The sequence below is a fragment of the Pithys albifrons genome, chromosome 12 (assembly GCF_047495875.1).
Source record: "Pithys albifrons albifrons isolate INPA30051 chromosome 12, PitAlb_v1, whole genome shotgun sequence".
Lineage (NCBI taxonomy): Eukaryota > Metazoa > Chordata > Aves > Passeriformes > Thamnophilidae > Pithys > Pithys albifrons.
The window spans coordinates 7,614,930-7,630,437 of record NC_092469.1 but is presented as its reverse complement, the minus strand read 5'-3'; the positions used below and the strand labels follow the sequence as shown (position 1 = coordinate 7,630,437).

The 15,508-nt window shown below is 43.8% G+C and overlaps 1 protein-coding gene across 1 annotated transcript; it reads right to left on the bottom strand.

Annotated features, from left to right (window-relative positions):
- Positions 1-284: 284 nt before the first annotated feature.
- UQCRFS1 (ubiquinol-cytochrome c reductase, Rieske iron-sulfur polypeptide 1) lies at positions 285-3,542 on the bottom strand. The gene is made up of 2 exons (XM_071567291.1): positions 3,282-3,542; positions 285-1,063 (listed from the first exon to the last, which is right to left on the bottom strand). Exons 1-2 carry the CDS (start codon positions 3,490-3,492, stop codon positions 453-455), a joined length of 822 nt encoding a protein of 273 aa, XP_071423392.1. The 5' UTR covers positions 3,493-3,542; the 3' UTR covers positions 285-452.
- Positions 3,543-15,508: the final 11,966 nt, after the last annotated feature.

Here is a 15,508-nt window from a genome sequence, read left to right as displayed (position 1 = left end):
TCTCAGAGGATTTTATATTGAAACTTACTTCAGGCACTATTAGAAGTTCATAGCATGAATTTTTATAGATGTTCCTTCCCCTAATTCAGTAAAAACAAGAAAAAAATACAAATAATGTAAATATGTGGTATGAAGGTCACAATGGCTTTGTAGCTCAGTGTCTACATTGAATCAGAAGCCCTTTATGAGGGCTCTATGAACGTGTTCTGGGTCTGCTGTATCTCCTTGACTGAACACACTAGAAATCTGTACACAAATAAATACACGTTATCTAAGTCAGGAACAAGTGCTCACTCCAAGATTTTATTAAAATTGAACACAGGCAAGTATTTGAACATACTTCTTGTTGAGAATCTAGACAGCTAATCTCTTTAGGTTTTACAGTGTGTCAGAGCCTCGGGTAACCCTTTTGTACATTCACAGGAGATGGAAGTGAGCAGGCACCTCGTCTCTCAGCCAACCACCACCATGTCATCCCCAATAAACTGGTAAATTGGAACCTCGAGGTTTAAGGGAGCGGGACCTTTCCTGATCCTGCCAGAGGCGTCATAGTGGGAGCCGTGGCAGGGGCAGTAATAGCCGCCGAAATCCCCGGAGTTGGCAATGGGCACGCAGCCCAGGTGGGTGCACACCCCCACCAAAATCACCCACTCGGGCTTCTTCACTCTGTCTAAGTCATGCTGTGGATCCCTCAGTTGAGCCAAATCAACTTCAGCTTCCTGTTTAATCTCCGCCTGGGTTCTGTGGCGCACGAAAAGGGGCTTCCCTCTCCACTTGAACGCCATGTTCTTGCCTTCTGGAATGTCAGACAGCTTGATCTCGATCTTTGACAAGGCGAGCACATCAGCAGAGGCACTCAGGCTGGAAATGAACTGGGTGACCACATTCTTGGCTGCATAGGCAGTTGCTACACAGGTTGTGGCAGTCATCAGGTAGGAGAAGCCCTTCCTGGAATCGCTGCTGCTCTGGGAAGATGCAGTGGGATCCTGCACATCCTGGCGGCGATAGGCAGAGAAGTCGGGGACGGCAACATCGTTGTGGACACAGCGAACACTGGCAGGGGCTGCACGAGGAAGAACAGTGACACAGCTTTAGGTAAAAAATATTATAATGTGGTTTTAGTTATACCTGTCTAATTGCATTTTTGGAGTAACAGGTGAAAGTTATCCCAAAGTCCAGGTAGGAGTCCATTAATTACACATTCCAGTTTTAAGTTGTACAAAAATGGTTTTCAGAAGGAATTTCCGGTAGATGAGCAGGTGATCTGTGAAACTGTTTTACCCATTCTTTGAAAATCACATGAAGCCTGACCAGGCTGCAGAAAAATCAGACATTCTGGCTTTCTGGGAAAAAAGTGAACTGTTTTTTCAGTGGGTTTCAAGGATAGCAGGACTAGCTCAGAAAAGACAGACCCGCTTTCCATTCAAACATTTCCCTGTAAAGAATTGCTATAAAGAAGTTTGGTCAGTGAAGTTTGCACATCTGCAGCTTAACACATTTATGCTCTCTTCTGACTTAAGAAACTTCTATGCCTCTAGTAATCTTAAGTGTGCAGTTACACATCTTTAAAATATCAGGCATCCTCTTTTATATTAAACTGTTGTCATAGGTAAGTGCCCCAGTAAATAATTTTTAACCCTGCTGTCCCCAGGCTTGCTTTTTAGAAGAATTTAGGGATAAAGTCCCAATTCCCAATCTTTTCAAGTGGGATTCCCACATCAAACCTGTGTGCTAAAGTGCAAAATGTGGTGGGTAACTAAGAGCCCTTCCATTAGTTTCTCTGGCAAAAGCAAGCTGCTTCCCACAATGAAAATCTGTTAGCCAAGGAAAAGAACATGGCAAAGACAGAACATATTGCTTGCCCTCTGTTACTTGAAAAGTATTTATATTTTCCTGGCAGTTGGCATAATGCTGACAGATGTTAATACAACCCTTTGTCTCAAGGCACTTAAAATTTAACTCTCAGGCATTTATATGCAGTATAATGGGGAGAACAGTTGCATTTATTTACAAGTAACTCAGCATAGGGAAGGTCTTTGCTGTAGGATTTTAATTGCAGAGAAATTAAACTGAAATTCAAAATTTTGGAAGAGTAAACCCTATTAAGTTATTTCAGGATCAAGACTTAAAATATTTCACATTTATTAACAAGTAATATGATGAGCTTCTAAAAATTCCTTATATTCAGTGAAAAGCATGTTTGTTGCTAATTAAGAGCAAGGCTAAATATCTGCTATGTTAGACTTTTAGCAATTTACACCTGCTCATATCCTTTCCAGGCAAGGGTTAGGTGAAATACGTAGCTCTGACTGAGCATCTTCCCCAGGGCACTGCCCTTTCCCAGAAATGAATTTATGCCTGTCCTCTGTAATGGCACGAAGGAGACTTCCAGCAGAGCTGGGCTGCACTTCTCCAGGAAATGCAAACCGGTGTGTCAGGGAGAGCCACAGCCCTTGGCCAAGGTCAGGTTCTGAATAACACCTTGGGGTCATCACCTGGCTGCTGCTTTCCTGCCCCGGGGGGCTGTTCTCATCGCACCCCTCTGCTCCGACACCCGCCGTTAAACCCCTCACTGAACCGAACACGATTTACCGGCACCTTCCCAACCGCAAAATAATTATCACCTGAGATGCATCGCTCATTCAAGAACTGCCTGGTCACAACCCCGTGCTCGGGGACGACCCTGCACGGAGGTCGGACCAGGTGCGGCCCTTCCAGCCTGACTCTTCTGGGTCACCAGGAGGCAGCCCCTCAAAGCGCCCCCGCACAAGCTCTGCCGCCACAATGGTGACAAAACAGTTCAAAAAGCCCCCAAACACCCACACGCCGCAGCCCCAGCGCCTGCCCCGGCCCGGGCTCTGCCTGGCGAGAGGGGCCCGGGAGGGCTCGCGGGGTGCGGGGCCGCGGTTCTGTCGCCTCCCCCGGCCCGGCCCCACGGTCTGGGCCCGGCCCGGCCCGGCTCCCTGGGTCTGCCCCCCGCGCCACGGTCTGTGCCCGGCCCGGCTCCCCCCACCCCGCGGTCTGTCCCCGGTCTGTGCCCGGCCCGGCTCCCTGGGTCTGCCCCCCGCGCCACGGTCTGTGCCCGGCCCGGCTCCCCCCGCGCCACGGTCTGTGCCCGGCCCGGCTCCCCCCACCCCACGGTCTGTCCCCGGTCTGTGCCCGGCCCGGCTCCCCTCACCCCTCCCCGCTCTGTGCCCGGACCGGCTCCCACGGTGTGTCCCCGCCCGGCCCGGTCCCCCAGCGCCACGGTCTGTGCCCGGCCCGGTCCCCCCGGCCCACACCGTTCAGGCTGGCGGTGGCGACGAGCCCCCCGCGGGCGGCGCGGCCGCTCAGCGACTCCCGGCAGAGCAGGGGCCGCTTGGGGTCGAGCGGCACGTTGCGGTCCCTGCGCGCGGCCGCCGGAGCGAGCGGGCGGAGCGGGCCGGGCACGGCGTGAGCCGCGGCGGACACGAAGGGCGCGAAGGGCCCGGCACGGGCGGCCACGGACAACATGGCGGAGTCACCGCGGCGACCTTCGCGGCGGGGCGGGGCCCTGACGTCACGGCGCGGCGGTGACGTCACGCGGCGTCGCGCGGTGTGTGACGCGGTGCCCGTGGGGGTGGCAGGGCGCGGTAGAGGCTTTCCCTGTCCTGCCTTTTGCGTTCTGTGTTCTCGTTCGCAGGAGTAAAGCGCTGCTGCAAACATGGGCATTGTCTCTCTTGTTGTGCAGTTCTCTGCGGGGTCTTTGTTGGGTGTTTCGGGAGGGCGGGGAGTGCGTTGCAGCCCCTGGTGATACCTGAGGGCAAATCCCTCTCCCCGGCCCTGAGGGCGCTGCAGGAAGGGCTCGAGAGGCGCTGCGGGCCCGTGTGTGTCTCTCTGCAGGGCACGGAGCCACAGACCGAGCGCTGCCGCCCCGGCACAGCCTGGCGGGGGTTCCGCGTGGGTCCGGGGAGTGTCAGTGCTGTTCGGACATAATAATTAAAAGCGTGCCACTTCTAGCATAACACGTGCGTTGTTTCTCCTGTTGCTATTTCTCCTTTGTGCAGTGGATGATTTTTGCCCTCTTATTTCTCTGTGTCTCTAATTTTTCTGTGTCTTTATAGTTCTGGATCAGATGAAAAGTGGGGAATAAATTCTTTCAGTTTGTTGTAGTTTATTGGTGAGGGATAGATCCTACTTCCAGCTTTCCGATGCTCATGTGCTGTCCATAACCAGGGTTCTCCAGGCACCTCCTGCTGCCACAGCACCAGTGCTTCCCACTGCTCATTCTGGCGCTCAGACTGCTGGGGAAGTCAAACATGCAAACAAGGCTCAGTTTTTGTCTCAGATCAGCCTCATTCAGGCACGGGAGTGGGATGAGAAGCTTTCAGAGTGTTGTACCTGCAGCTCTGCATGGTCAGATCCCCGCCCTTCTCCCTGCTCTCCCTCATTCCTTAAACGCTTTTCTATTAAGGAAGGAACTTTCAGTACTCAGGCATTTTGATTGTCTATGGAGAGTGTACAAAGTTGCTTTCTTGAAGATACATTATTTTCAAAAGTTCTTCCTAGATTTTTAAGTTGCAGAGAGACAAAAAACTCTTTTTCTAGGATTTTTTTTTTTCTTAGAGGAGGGGCATGAGTGATACAGACAGATCAAAGTATTAAAAATATTAATACTAGAGAAAATATTTTGGTGGATTTGAATATTTTTTTCTGTTAAGAACACGGTCTGATAGATGGCAATAAGTTTGGCTTGAGCTGCTAAGGTAGTTTTAAAATGATTAATGGTGTTACTCTGTGGGGCTTCTCAAAGAGAAATAAAATTGGACTTTTTTTGATTACTTTTGAAAGGACGTCTTCTAAGATGATATGCCAGTATCAGGCAAGACAGAAATAGCAGCTAATTTCTATGTTTGGTTTCTTTAATTAGATAATATGTGTGATTCTACCCTTCTGACTGCGCTGAAAAGTCTGAAACAAAACTACTGCTGCCAGTTCCTTCCCCTGAGCCACAAGCAGCAAATGAGACCCTGCAGGCAAATTAACCCGAATCCACTCCCCAGAGCCATTCTGGAGGTGGAGGTTCAGCTCATAAAGTGACCCTTGGCAGGCACAAGCCATTCCCGCTGAGGAAGGGCAGCACTTGGAGAGAGGAGAAGGCAGAATGCCATGGCAGCAGGAGAGGAGAGAGGAGAAGGCAGAATGCCATGGCAGCCATCCCTCCCTTGGCAGCAGGAGCTGCCTGTGCAGGGGCAGACCTGGAGCACCCACAGGATCCCGTGGCTGCCACACCGAGAACAGAACCTGGGACAGCACCAGCCCAGCTCTCAAAGCCCTTCCCCTGGGCAAGGTTCCAGTTTTCTGTAGGGACCACTCAGTTTGGGATGATAATTCTCAGCTCTCCAGCCCAGTCTGTTCATGCAAGGCTTGAGAAGCTTTAGTGGTTCACTCTGGCTGTGTGAAGAACTATTGTTTTGAAATTCAGCTGTTGCTAATGGTGCTGCTACTAAGTTATTTTATGATAGTGCATTAAAAGCCCCTGTCTCTGTGGATGGTTGTTTAAGGTCTGGCCTTATTAAGATTTAAGGGTTTGACTTTTTCATTTTCTTTCTAACTGTTGTTACCTATACTGAAATATGGTAGTTCTAATTAAGTGGGATGGATCATTTCGGTTCCAGTACTATTGATCTATAATTTATTTCTTTCCCAGCATGTTTGTGACATCTAAGCCTGAGCAGATAATGATTTACCCAACTCAGTTCACTGTACTGCTGGTTACTGTAGTTAGTAGTGATGTTGTAATTATAGGACATCATAAGAGTATTCTAGAGGAAAGCTAATTTGGAGAAACTACAGGGGCTATGACACAATATATGGGTGGAAATAAACAGTATTCAGGTGGGGGGGAGAGAAAACTAGGAAGGCCCATTTTGACAATACACATTTTATAAATATAATTTCATTTAAGAGGAAAAACACTACAGCAATGTGTTCTTATTTTCTAACAGGTTACAAAACTATCATTGTCACAGTAAAAATCTGATCACAACAGAGTAAGTTCAAGCAGGGCAAAACCAGTTTCTACTAAGGCCATCAGATATTAGTATGCTGTAGATATTTGGTGGATCAGCAGGAAACTGAGGATTGGAGCTAATGTTTGAAGGGATTTGTGAGCAGTTTTTAGAACTTGGGGATTTTTTGTTGTTGTTGTTTTGTAGAGGTTTTTTTTAAGGATTCTGAGTTTTGACAGTGATGCAGGTGTTGAATTTGCTAACCCAGCTCAGCTGTTTGGCAAGACATGGCCCTGCTTGTAGAGCCTTTGACAAAATGAGGTAGCTGTGATGGAACTGTAGTGATAGGATAAGGAACAGTGGGTACAAATTGAAAAAGGGGAAATTTAGGTTAGATATGTAGAAGAAATTCTTCACTGTGAGGTGGTGAGGCACTGGGCCATGAATGCCCCAACCCTGAAGTGTTCAAGACAAGCTTGGACAGGGCTTGGAGCAGCCTGGTCTAGTGGGAAGTGTCCCTGCCCATGACTAGATGGTCTTTAAGGTCCTGTTTAACTTCTTAACGTTCTATGTTTTTCTTGCAAAACACAATTATGAATTTTTAGGACATGATTGATTTCAAATTATGCAGCATAGTTAGAAGATGATTAAAACTTGAAAATGTTTCAGCAAAAAGGACCTACATTCTTTTATCAGAGTTCCTAAAAGTGTAATTTTTAAATGCTTAGGCATGTTATGGTGTGTAGGTGTTTCTTTGAGGACTGTTGTTCAGGTTGTGTTACTGAGCATCAATACTGGTCAAGTGTTTTCCAGGCAAACATGAAAGTAAAATGCCAGTATGGTATTGTGTAAACCACCTAAACAGACCTCTGTGATTGCAGTTGTGCATTCATAAGGGTGCTAGCCTCATAAAATTTATACTGCTTAATGTTCCTGTCCTCTCAAAGGAAGTTGAAAGTTCATTTGCATTAATACAAAAGCTGCAAGATTTGTCAGGGCTGCAGCATTATGAAATAGTTGCAAAGTATTGTTGTAATGCTTTGGGTATGTGCAGTGCCTTTCTCCACATAATGTTTAATTCTTGTGTTTATCTTCTTTAGAGATGAACTGCAGAACTTGGATGACTTTTTGCTAAAACTTGGTTACCCCAGCCAATTTGGTCTTAACACAAGTTTATCTTTCTTTGAGTTTTGCCACCTTGTGTTATTTTTATGCTCTGAAAACTCACTGCTACTAAACTTGAGACTTTAGGGTTTGCCTTTGCTTTTTGGTTTTGCATAGTTGATCTCTGTTTCTCCCTGAATAAGCTTATTCAGAAAGTAAAAACAAAACCTCAAAAAACAAACAAACCATCAAACTTCCCGTGTGGAGTGTTGTTAGTACAGGTATGTCCTGCTCCATCACACAGGTGTCCAGAGTGGGAGTGCCCTGAGCAAGACATTTCTGGAGGTCAGAGTGGAGGCATTTCCTTTCTCCATACTACACAGCTTTTCCTTTAAAAGCTGTTTCTTGCAACAATACTGCATACACTTTTATTTAATGGTAATCTTTGCTTGGTTATGTTGTAATTTTCTTGTGTACACTTTCCAAAACAGGCTGTGTGTCTGCCATGCAGCAGCGAGTCCCAGGGTCTGCAGCCTGCAGGCATCACAGGAGCCCTTCCCATGCTCTGACTGTTTAGATAAGAGCACTCTCCTCTTAGGGTGGCTCCAGAGGTCTGTGGTGCTTCCTTTACAGAATGAACGTTCATTGCAGTGATTTCTGTTGTGTGGTGTGGCACTAGGGAATCTGTCAAAGAAATCTGAAGATAGATTTGTGTATGCAGTGTAGTTTGTTTAAGGTTAAAATTAGTCTGACCTTTTCATATTTAGACATTATTGTTCTTTGAAGTTGGTCTATCACTTTGAAAAGTCACAGGATGTGATCAAAAGGAACATATATGAAATGTGAGGAATGAAAATGGGCAGTAAAGATGAGAAATAAAAAGTCTGCTAACATTTCATTGGTCAAACATTCCTCTTCCACTCCTCAAATTAATTGAAATGACGCCAGCTCACTGCTGCAGTCTAATCTAAATTCAGGTCTTTCTCAGTCAAGGAAGTGCTGAGTTAAAGTATCATGAGTGAAGAAGAGATCTGATGGCAGCTTTTTGCTGCTTTTTCTGTTAATGCAGGAGTAATGGGCAGGAGTTTGCAGCTTTAGCAACCATCTTATTCTGAATCTCTTACCTCCCTGCTTGGTGAGGCCAAGATACATTGCCTTGAACAGAAGGGGTGGAATATCTGCTTCTGGCAGACATGCACTCACCATTTTGAGTATAAAATGAGGTAAATACATAGACAGCATATTTCTCCTCCCTACACAAGGAAAATTGAATAGAAAAAGCAAAGCATATGAAGCATTCTATTGGGCAGGAACAGTAGGATTTTCTGAGTCAGTTGTAGAGAGGAGAGAAAATAAAACCATTGAAGTAAATAAAAATAAAAAGATCAAGCCTAAGGTTATGTCAAAGATTTGCATAATTGTCAGGTGGACAGAAAGAGTCATATACAGGGGACATTGATAAGGTCTGGTCAGGAACGGCACCAGGAGGTGTCTGCCCCAGCAGAAGCCAAAGGCAGCTGATAACTGCCTGGGGCAACATCAAAGTGCTCAGCAAGGCAGCAGCTCAAGGCTCAGTGAAGTTGCCTGGAACATCATCAAAGCATCAGTTTGAGGAAAAACATTTTCTCCCTTTCTCTGTTTTCTCTCTTCATGTTTCCTCAAAGATCCCTGACACTTTACCTGTTGAAGGGCATGTGTTTCACTCATAGCTGGCTTCCACTAGTGCAAAATCTTTGCTTTCTATGATACCTGAAGAGGGAAACAAAACCAAACTGTTTTCAACTTCATGACCACCCTTGCCTAAACCGTGAAAGGCTGTACAAAGGAGAATCCCAGCTTTCTTTGCTTATGTATTTATTGCAATTAATGCACTTGGAGAACTCCATCTTGTGTCTGACGCCCAGCTGGCAGTGTTTGTGAGGGTGGGAGTAGGAAATTCTCCCCACAGCCGTACACAGGAAGGAGTTAGGAATTGCTGCCATTTCCCAGGCTGCTGAATGGCTCTGCCCTGGTCAACCCCAGGTGTTATTTCAGGCTTTAGCTGTATATGCTGAACAACTCTCTCTTCTGCCATTGCTAACAAATCTGTCATAGTTGCACAATTAAAGACAAATGTTACAAAAATAGAGCATTCATAACATTTCAGAGGACCTTAAATTATTGATTAGGCAGAATAGGACTAAGAAAAGCAGAAGCAAGGAAAGGGAATAGCAGCACCTGAGCTAAGCATGCTGTTTGATGCAGGGCCAGAAAAAAATCTCGCCTGCTATTATGCCTCTACATCCTACTGTATACGTATGCCATGTGAAACCTGGGTGAAGTGGCTGAATGAGAAGGGCAACATAAAAAGAGAGACAAAGGAAATCACTTTTTCTCAGTTGTACAGTGTCTGGTACAGATTTTGATCATCATTAGGCTCTCCTGGAAGCTTTTCCCTGATGCAAGGTTGCTGGCCCTTGGCTTCAAACCCAGTGTAAAACAGGCAGAAAGCAGATAATGGCAGAGGAAGAGCTTTATTGTCATACTTGGAGCTGTTGGCAATCCAGAGCCACACCATTAAGAGCTAATGCAATGAAAGTGTCCACATGTGATAACTTTCTCTCTTTCCTCTCCCTTACAATAGCTGTGCAGAGGCTTTGCCTGTAGCCTTTTCTCATCTGGATGCTGAAGCTGAATTGTGGGACCTGATTCTAAAATAAATTGTAACAGGGCACGATACGTATCTGCCTTGGTTGGAGCTGGATGGCTGCAGGTCTCTGCTACAGTGAGGAGCATCTAGTTCAAAAATATCATGCTGAGGATGAAAAGCTGTCCCAGGTCTCAGACTGTGGATTGATCTCTGTGTGCCTCAGGGAATGAGGAGCAATAATGTGTGTAACATGTGCCTGAATCGAGCTAATTGCACACTGTTCTCTTAATCATCTAAATGTTCTTCTGACTGTTACTAAGCACCTGCTTCAATAGTATCTTGTGAAAACTTGGCTATAATGCAAAAGATTTTTTCTTATTATCTACTTGGGGTTTTTTCTGGTGCCTTTATTTTTTGTCCTTATATATGGAAATGATAAATAGGAGCCTTTTCCTTTTTTTTATGCTTAGTTAGGAGAATAATTATGCTACTGAGGCTGTTCCTAATGGTTCCCAGTGGAGTTACTCCAAGTTTTTAGATTGGTTATATTTCATATTTTCATACTTTTAGTGACCCTTGGTGCAGAACTAGACATATACTAATGAAATCTGCCGAGGCAAACGTACAAAGCCATCCCTACTCAGGGAAAAATGAGAACATAATAGGAAAAGAATTAGAAAAGCTTTTTTAAAGTTAGGGTGAAATTTAGTATTACAAAGTACAGATCACACAGAGATTCACACCAAATATTTCTACCACAAGCTGTAGATTTATCATCGGAAATTATAGGAGAAGAAAGAAGTTTAACATATGTGGTGGGTGATGAAAGTATAACGTGCAATGTGTGTATTAAATAGGTCAGTGGGATATTCAGATGCATGAGATTTTCAGGAGATACAGGAAATAATAATTTTATTTTACAAAGCCACTGAATGCCCTTATAAATAGGAAGTTCTTCCTGTGTCACTGAGTGTGCAAATATTTTTCATGATTTGCCAAACAACTTTCAAAACAGTTCACTGAGTGGGTCTCTGTGGGTAATCTCATGGGGCAGATGATAATCGTGCCTGTCACAAATGTCTGTTCTGTTAAATAAACAATTAACCTGAATTGAACACTGCAATCAAGAGCAAATACACTGATTTCAGTTATTGGAACACATATTCCTGTATATTTAGCAAAGGATGGTAATGTCAATAAAGAGGTAGATTCTCATTTAAAGCTCATTCAAAGGAAATGCCTAATTGCAGAAGGTTTTTGCTTTTCTCTAGACAGGGAGATAGATTAGTTTAATGATGTTGTGGGTGAGTTTTACAATATTTATGTAAATGCATTCATATAATTGTGTCCTGTGTTATTGGAACCTGCATTGCTGTCAGTGGTAACTATGTGTGTCTTACTGAGTTATGAATTATTAGCAGTAAATATTAATTGTAATAGCTAGAATAAGGAGACCTTTCCTTTCAAATTACTTCTCTTTGTATTTGGCTACAAGTTCTTCATTTTTCTTTCTTTTTTTTCACTTTAGTTATTGCAGTTTTGCTGAATAGTGACAGAGTGTGTCGTGGTGGTGTGATGAAGATGCATTGTGTGAAAAGAAGGAGTCTGAAATCTTCACTTGTGCACTGAAGTCTGAAAAGACAAAAGGTAATACGTTATAAAAGGGTCTACTTTCCAAAATGTCCTTCACTGAGGCACTCACTAATTCTGCATTATGGCCCTTCCCTGCAAAAAGTTGCTTTCTTAAGACTGATGCACTTGGAAACTTCCTTGCACTGTAAAATGTATAATATGATGTAAGAGAAATGTTAGTAATTGTTCATGAGCCCATTTTCTTTGAGTTTTATGTAGGGTAATGAGACGAGCTACTACTGTTGCAAGGGTATCTCAAAAATAGATGGTACAAGCTGTGTCACGTTCCCAAAGGAATTTATTGCTACCTGTCCTGAAAATTAAGAGCATAAAGAGGTGCCAGTGGCCTCAGAGAAACGCTGTCAGGCAGCTCAGAGCCCAGAATGAAAGCCATGTAAGGTCAAAGCTCTCAGTTCCACTAATCCCAAACAGATTGGTTCTTTTGCCATCATTAGCTTATGTGGGGCACATATAAAATCTTGAAAAAATAGCACTACCTTCTGTATTATCAAGAATAGCACAAAAAGAACAGTATGAGCATAATGCGGCAGACTAGCAATAATGTATAAAGTAAATAATACTTCAGAGCAAAAAAATTGTCTGGTATTCTGTCTGGGCTCACCTTTTCCAGTGTTTTGCCAGACACAGCAAGTATGTGAAAGGATATTGGTTAAAGGAAAAACTGAAGATTCCAAAATGCTGCTTTTTATTTTCAGAGTTTCACTCTAGGGGCACTAAAAGCAGAAAGCTTTTAAAAGTGTGAACAGGGTGATTCTGTTTGGTCCTTTGACAGCCTCATTGAAATGTTTTACTCAGGTTTGGCTGTGCAGGAAGATTGACCACAGTGCCACGCTGCAGTACATCCCCAAGGTAAGGCACAGCTCCCTGAGCTCCCTGAGTGCTGTTTCTCAGCCTCACTGGGGCAGTTCTGGCACTCACTGTGTTGGCACAGATTGACTTCTGTCCACAAAGTCAGACCCTTGAGATAAAAATTCTTTCATAAAAAAGGAAAACAGTTCAGCTGGCAGTGCAGACTCATTTGGTAATAAAAGCCACTGTAGTCTGGAGTAATAAATAAATTAGTTATTAAAAAACCAAGACTGCTGGCAAAAAGTCAATGTGGTGCTTAGGGGACAAGCTATTTTTTCAATTTTTTTTCCTAGTTGCTTCCTTTTTATGGTCTTATGGAAAAGTTCTCATTGGCTGATTTCTTCCTTAATCTCCTTTTATCAGCTGGGCTGATGTATCTCTCCCTAGTATCTTCAGAATGACCCTCTGCTTGTTCCCACACAAGCAGAACTCTTCAGCTGCCCACCTTCTGGTCTCTGTGCTTTCAGTTCTTGGCAAGGGTGGTTCCAGAAAAATGCATTTCATGTGCTCTCAGCTTTGCTTTTTCCTACACGGATCCGTGATTCTGCTGGAGCTTCTCACCATTTCCCCTTTCTCTCCTGGTACTGCCTGTAGCAATTAACAAGTCACAGAAGGATTAGTACAGGCCTGAGTTCATGGGCTGCCAGAGGGGTTCATATTCACATGTTTGGTTCATGCAACAGTGAAGGTCTAGGAGTGATGCTTTCTAAGGAAGGGGCTTGCCTGATACTAGACAAGCAGCAGTTAAAACAGTTAAAAAACAGCCTGAGAGGAACAGAAGATATGCTGAGAAGCTGGAATAAACCCATGGATCCTGTAGAATATATTTGACTGGATTTCTTAGAAAAATCCAAAAACTGCCAATGGCATCAAACTGACTAAAAGGAAGATAAAGCAATATATTCTCATTGCATTGTTAAAACAAGGTCACCCTGATTCCATCCCAGCCTTGTCCTTGCTTCAAAGAGACAGCCCCCATTACTTCAGTTTTAAAAATAGAGTAAAGCAGGAAATAATAGTAGACAGGTGAGTACTCCCAAAGCACAGGATTCCAGGGTGCTGGTCTGAAGCCCTTGGGGAAACAGGAGTGATGGGAACAGGTTGGTGCTCAGCAGCACAGCCCAGGATTCAAAGTGGCTGCATTTTTAGGCTCAGTGCTGTTCACAAAATGAAAGATGATTATTATGAAAAGTTCCATCGTGGTTTGTGGATTCTTTTCTTGGTGTCTGATCAGTGCAGAGTCTGATGTCAGGGCCAGGCTCCTCTGTGGCCCATGCCCTGCCCCAGCCTGGGCACAGAGCTGTGAGTTCCACCAGGGAACCCCTCACATGGCACATGGGTTGTTGTCTGGCTCCTCTCAAGGCTTGCTGATGCTAATATACCTGATTTTGAACATCAGTTATACAAAATTACAATTAATGTGTTAGAAGAGCTTAATTCCCATTTGTTCTTTGTTATGCTAACTTTTATTTATTTACAGAAACAGATGATCTCTCGTCTGTATACTGACTGTGTTCTCTGGCAGAAAGCTCAGCACAGTGTCATAGTTACAGTCTCATGTCCAAATTTACCTTCCCCGGGTACAGAATGAAAAGACAAAAGTGACATTAGTTAGAGTTCCAAGCTGTTTCATGCTTCACATAAAACAGTGAATGCGGGGTCACTGAATTGGGTTTTCAAGGCAGTTCTGAACGGGCTGTTTCTCAATACACTGCTCCTTAGCAGAACAGGCTGTAAATCGGTTTATGGATGTTTATGAGCTCACCTCTGTTACCTCTGTAATGAGTAGGTGGGCCTGAGAAGCAGTGATTTTACATGTACTTTTTCATATCTGTTAAATTAAAGTGCAGGAAGTAACAAAGGGTAAATTTACTTGCATCTGGTGAATTCTGTAGGTGATAAAATTTCTTTGCTGGCTATAGGATCTCCTGTACTTCTATAAATATATTATTTTGCTAATTTTGAGGTGACAGACAGCTGGATTTGGCTTAGCTGGAGTTCAGTATTTGGAAGAGCTGACTGTGGTCTTTGTTTTCATGTACATAGTTGTGTAACTTTGGAGTTCATTCTTTTTCTTTCTTTTTTCTTGTTTACTTTTCCTTTTTTCTTTCTTCTTTATTTTTTAAATTTTAAGTGGGATTTTTGTTTTGTGTCATGAAATAAAGGATCTCAATGGCTCTGAGAATTTAGACCTTCATCTGCCTGTGCTTTAATTTCCTGGGAGAGTTTCTGCTGGAAAAGCTTGATCTGGTATAAACTCATTCACTCCAAAGCACTCAAGTCTTTAAGATGCTTCTTGAATTTTTTTTTTACTTTTGGTTAATGCTAATTAATAATTGATCTCTCTCTCCACCATGCCTTCCCTTTCTAGGAGAAAAAAGTGATTTGACATATTACTTTTTTAAAAAGCTTAAATTAATGAACATAGTAAATGAAGGCATACTGGTAAGCAGCTTCCTGACCTAAAGAAGCAATTAAAAATAAATCATCCATCTCCAAGAAAGATAAAAATATTATTCAGTAAGAGTTGTTTCCGCGGCTTGAAAGCAAGAATAAATTTCTTAAAGCAAAATGAATGTTATAAGCACTTAGTTTTGTGGGGGGAAAAAAAGAGCCTAAAAATACTTAATGCACTAATAAAACAAGAGTAGTGGCTGAAATAGCATAACCCTTTCCTCTTCAAAATATGGAAACAGGAAGGAATAGAGTAGGGAAATAGATGTTTAAACACTGAAATTTATTGTCTTACAGGAATTGCTCTGAAGCAGCACATCAGCAGTGGTAATGCTGCCAGGAAAGTCTGTCAGTGGGAGCACAGAGAGACTAAGTTGTGCAAATCACTTTTCCACATCAAGGGCCCATCAGATTTCCCAGCACTACTTGAACAGAGGTTTGGTTCTCCTTGTCCCTTCAGGACAGCAACAGAGATTGAGTCTCAGGGGTGTCTGAGCTGAAATCTGTGTTCTCCTCCTGTTGTAGGCACTGTGTGACCACACTGTGTGATTTTAGGCCAGGCCCAGCTCTCACTGAGTCTCCTTTTTCCTGTACCAGTGAGTGACTTGGGCCAGCTGCAGTTTCTTGTGATCCCTGTCAGAAGAAGTACCAGGTTCAGTTACTAGTGATGTCCTTTCCGTTTGTAAAATAATTTGGCGCTGTAGTGGAGCCTATAAATACCAGATTGGATTGTCCTGGCAATTCTTGTTTTATGCCTGAAAGAACAGTGTCAGCCTCAGATCCACAGCCAGCTTGGAAATGAAGTGGCACCTGAGCTGGTCAGGAGGAAAGGAGCAGCCTATTTATTAGA

Coding starts and splice junctions, on each gene's coding strand:
- UQCRFS1 (XM_071567291.1), bottom strand. CDS start 3,492: ATGTTGTCCGTGGCCGCCCGTGCCGGGCCCTTCGCGCCCTTCGTGTCC. Junction 1,064..3,281: donor CGCCACCGCCAGCCTGAACG/GTGTGGGCCGGG, acceptor TTCCTCGTGCAG/CCCCTGCCAGTGTTCGCTGT.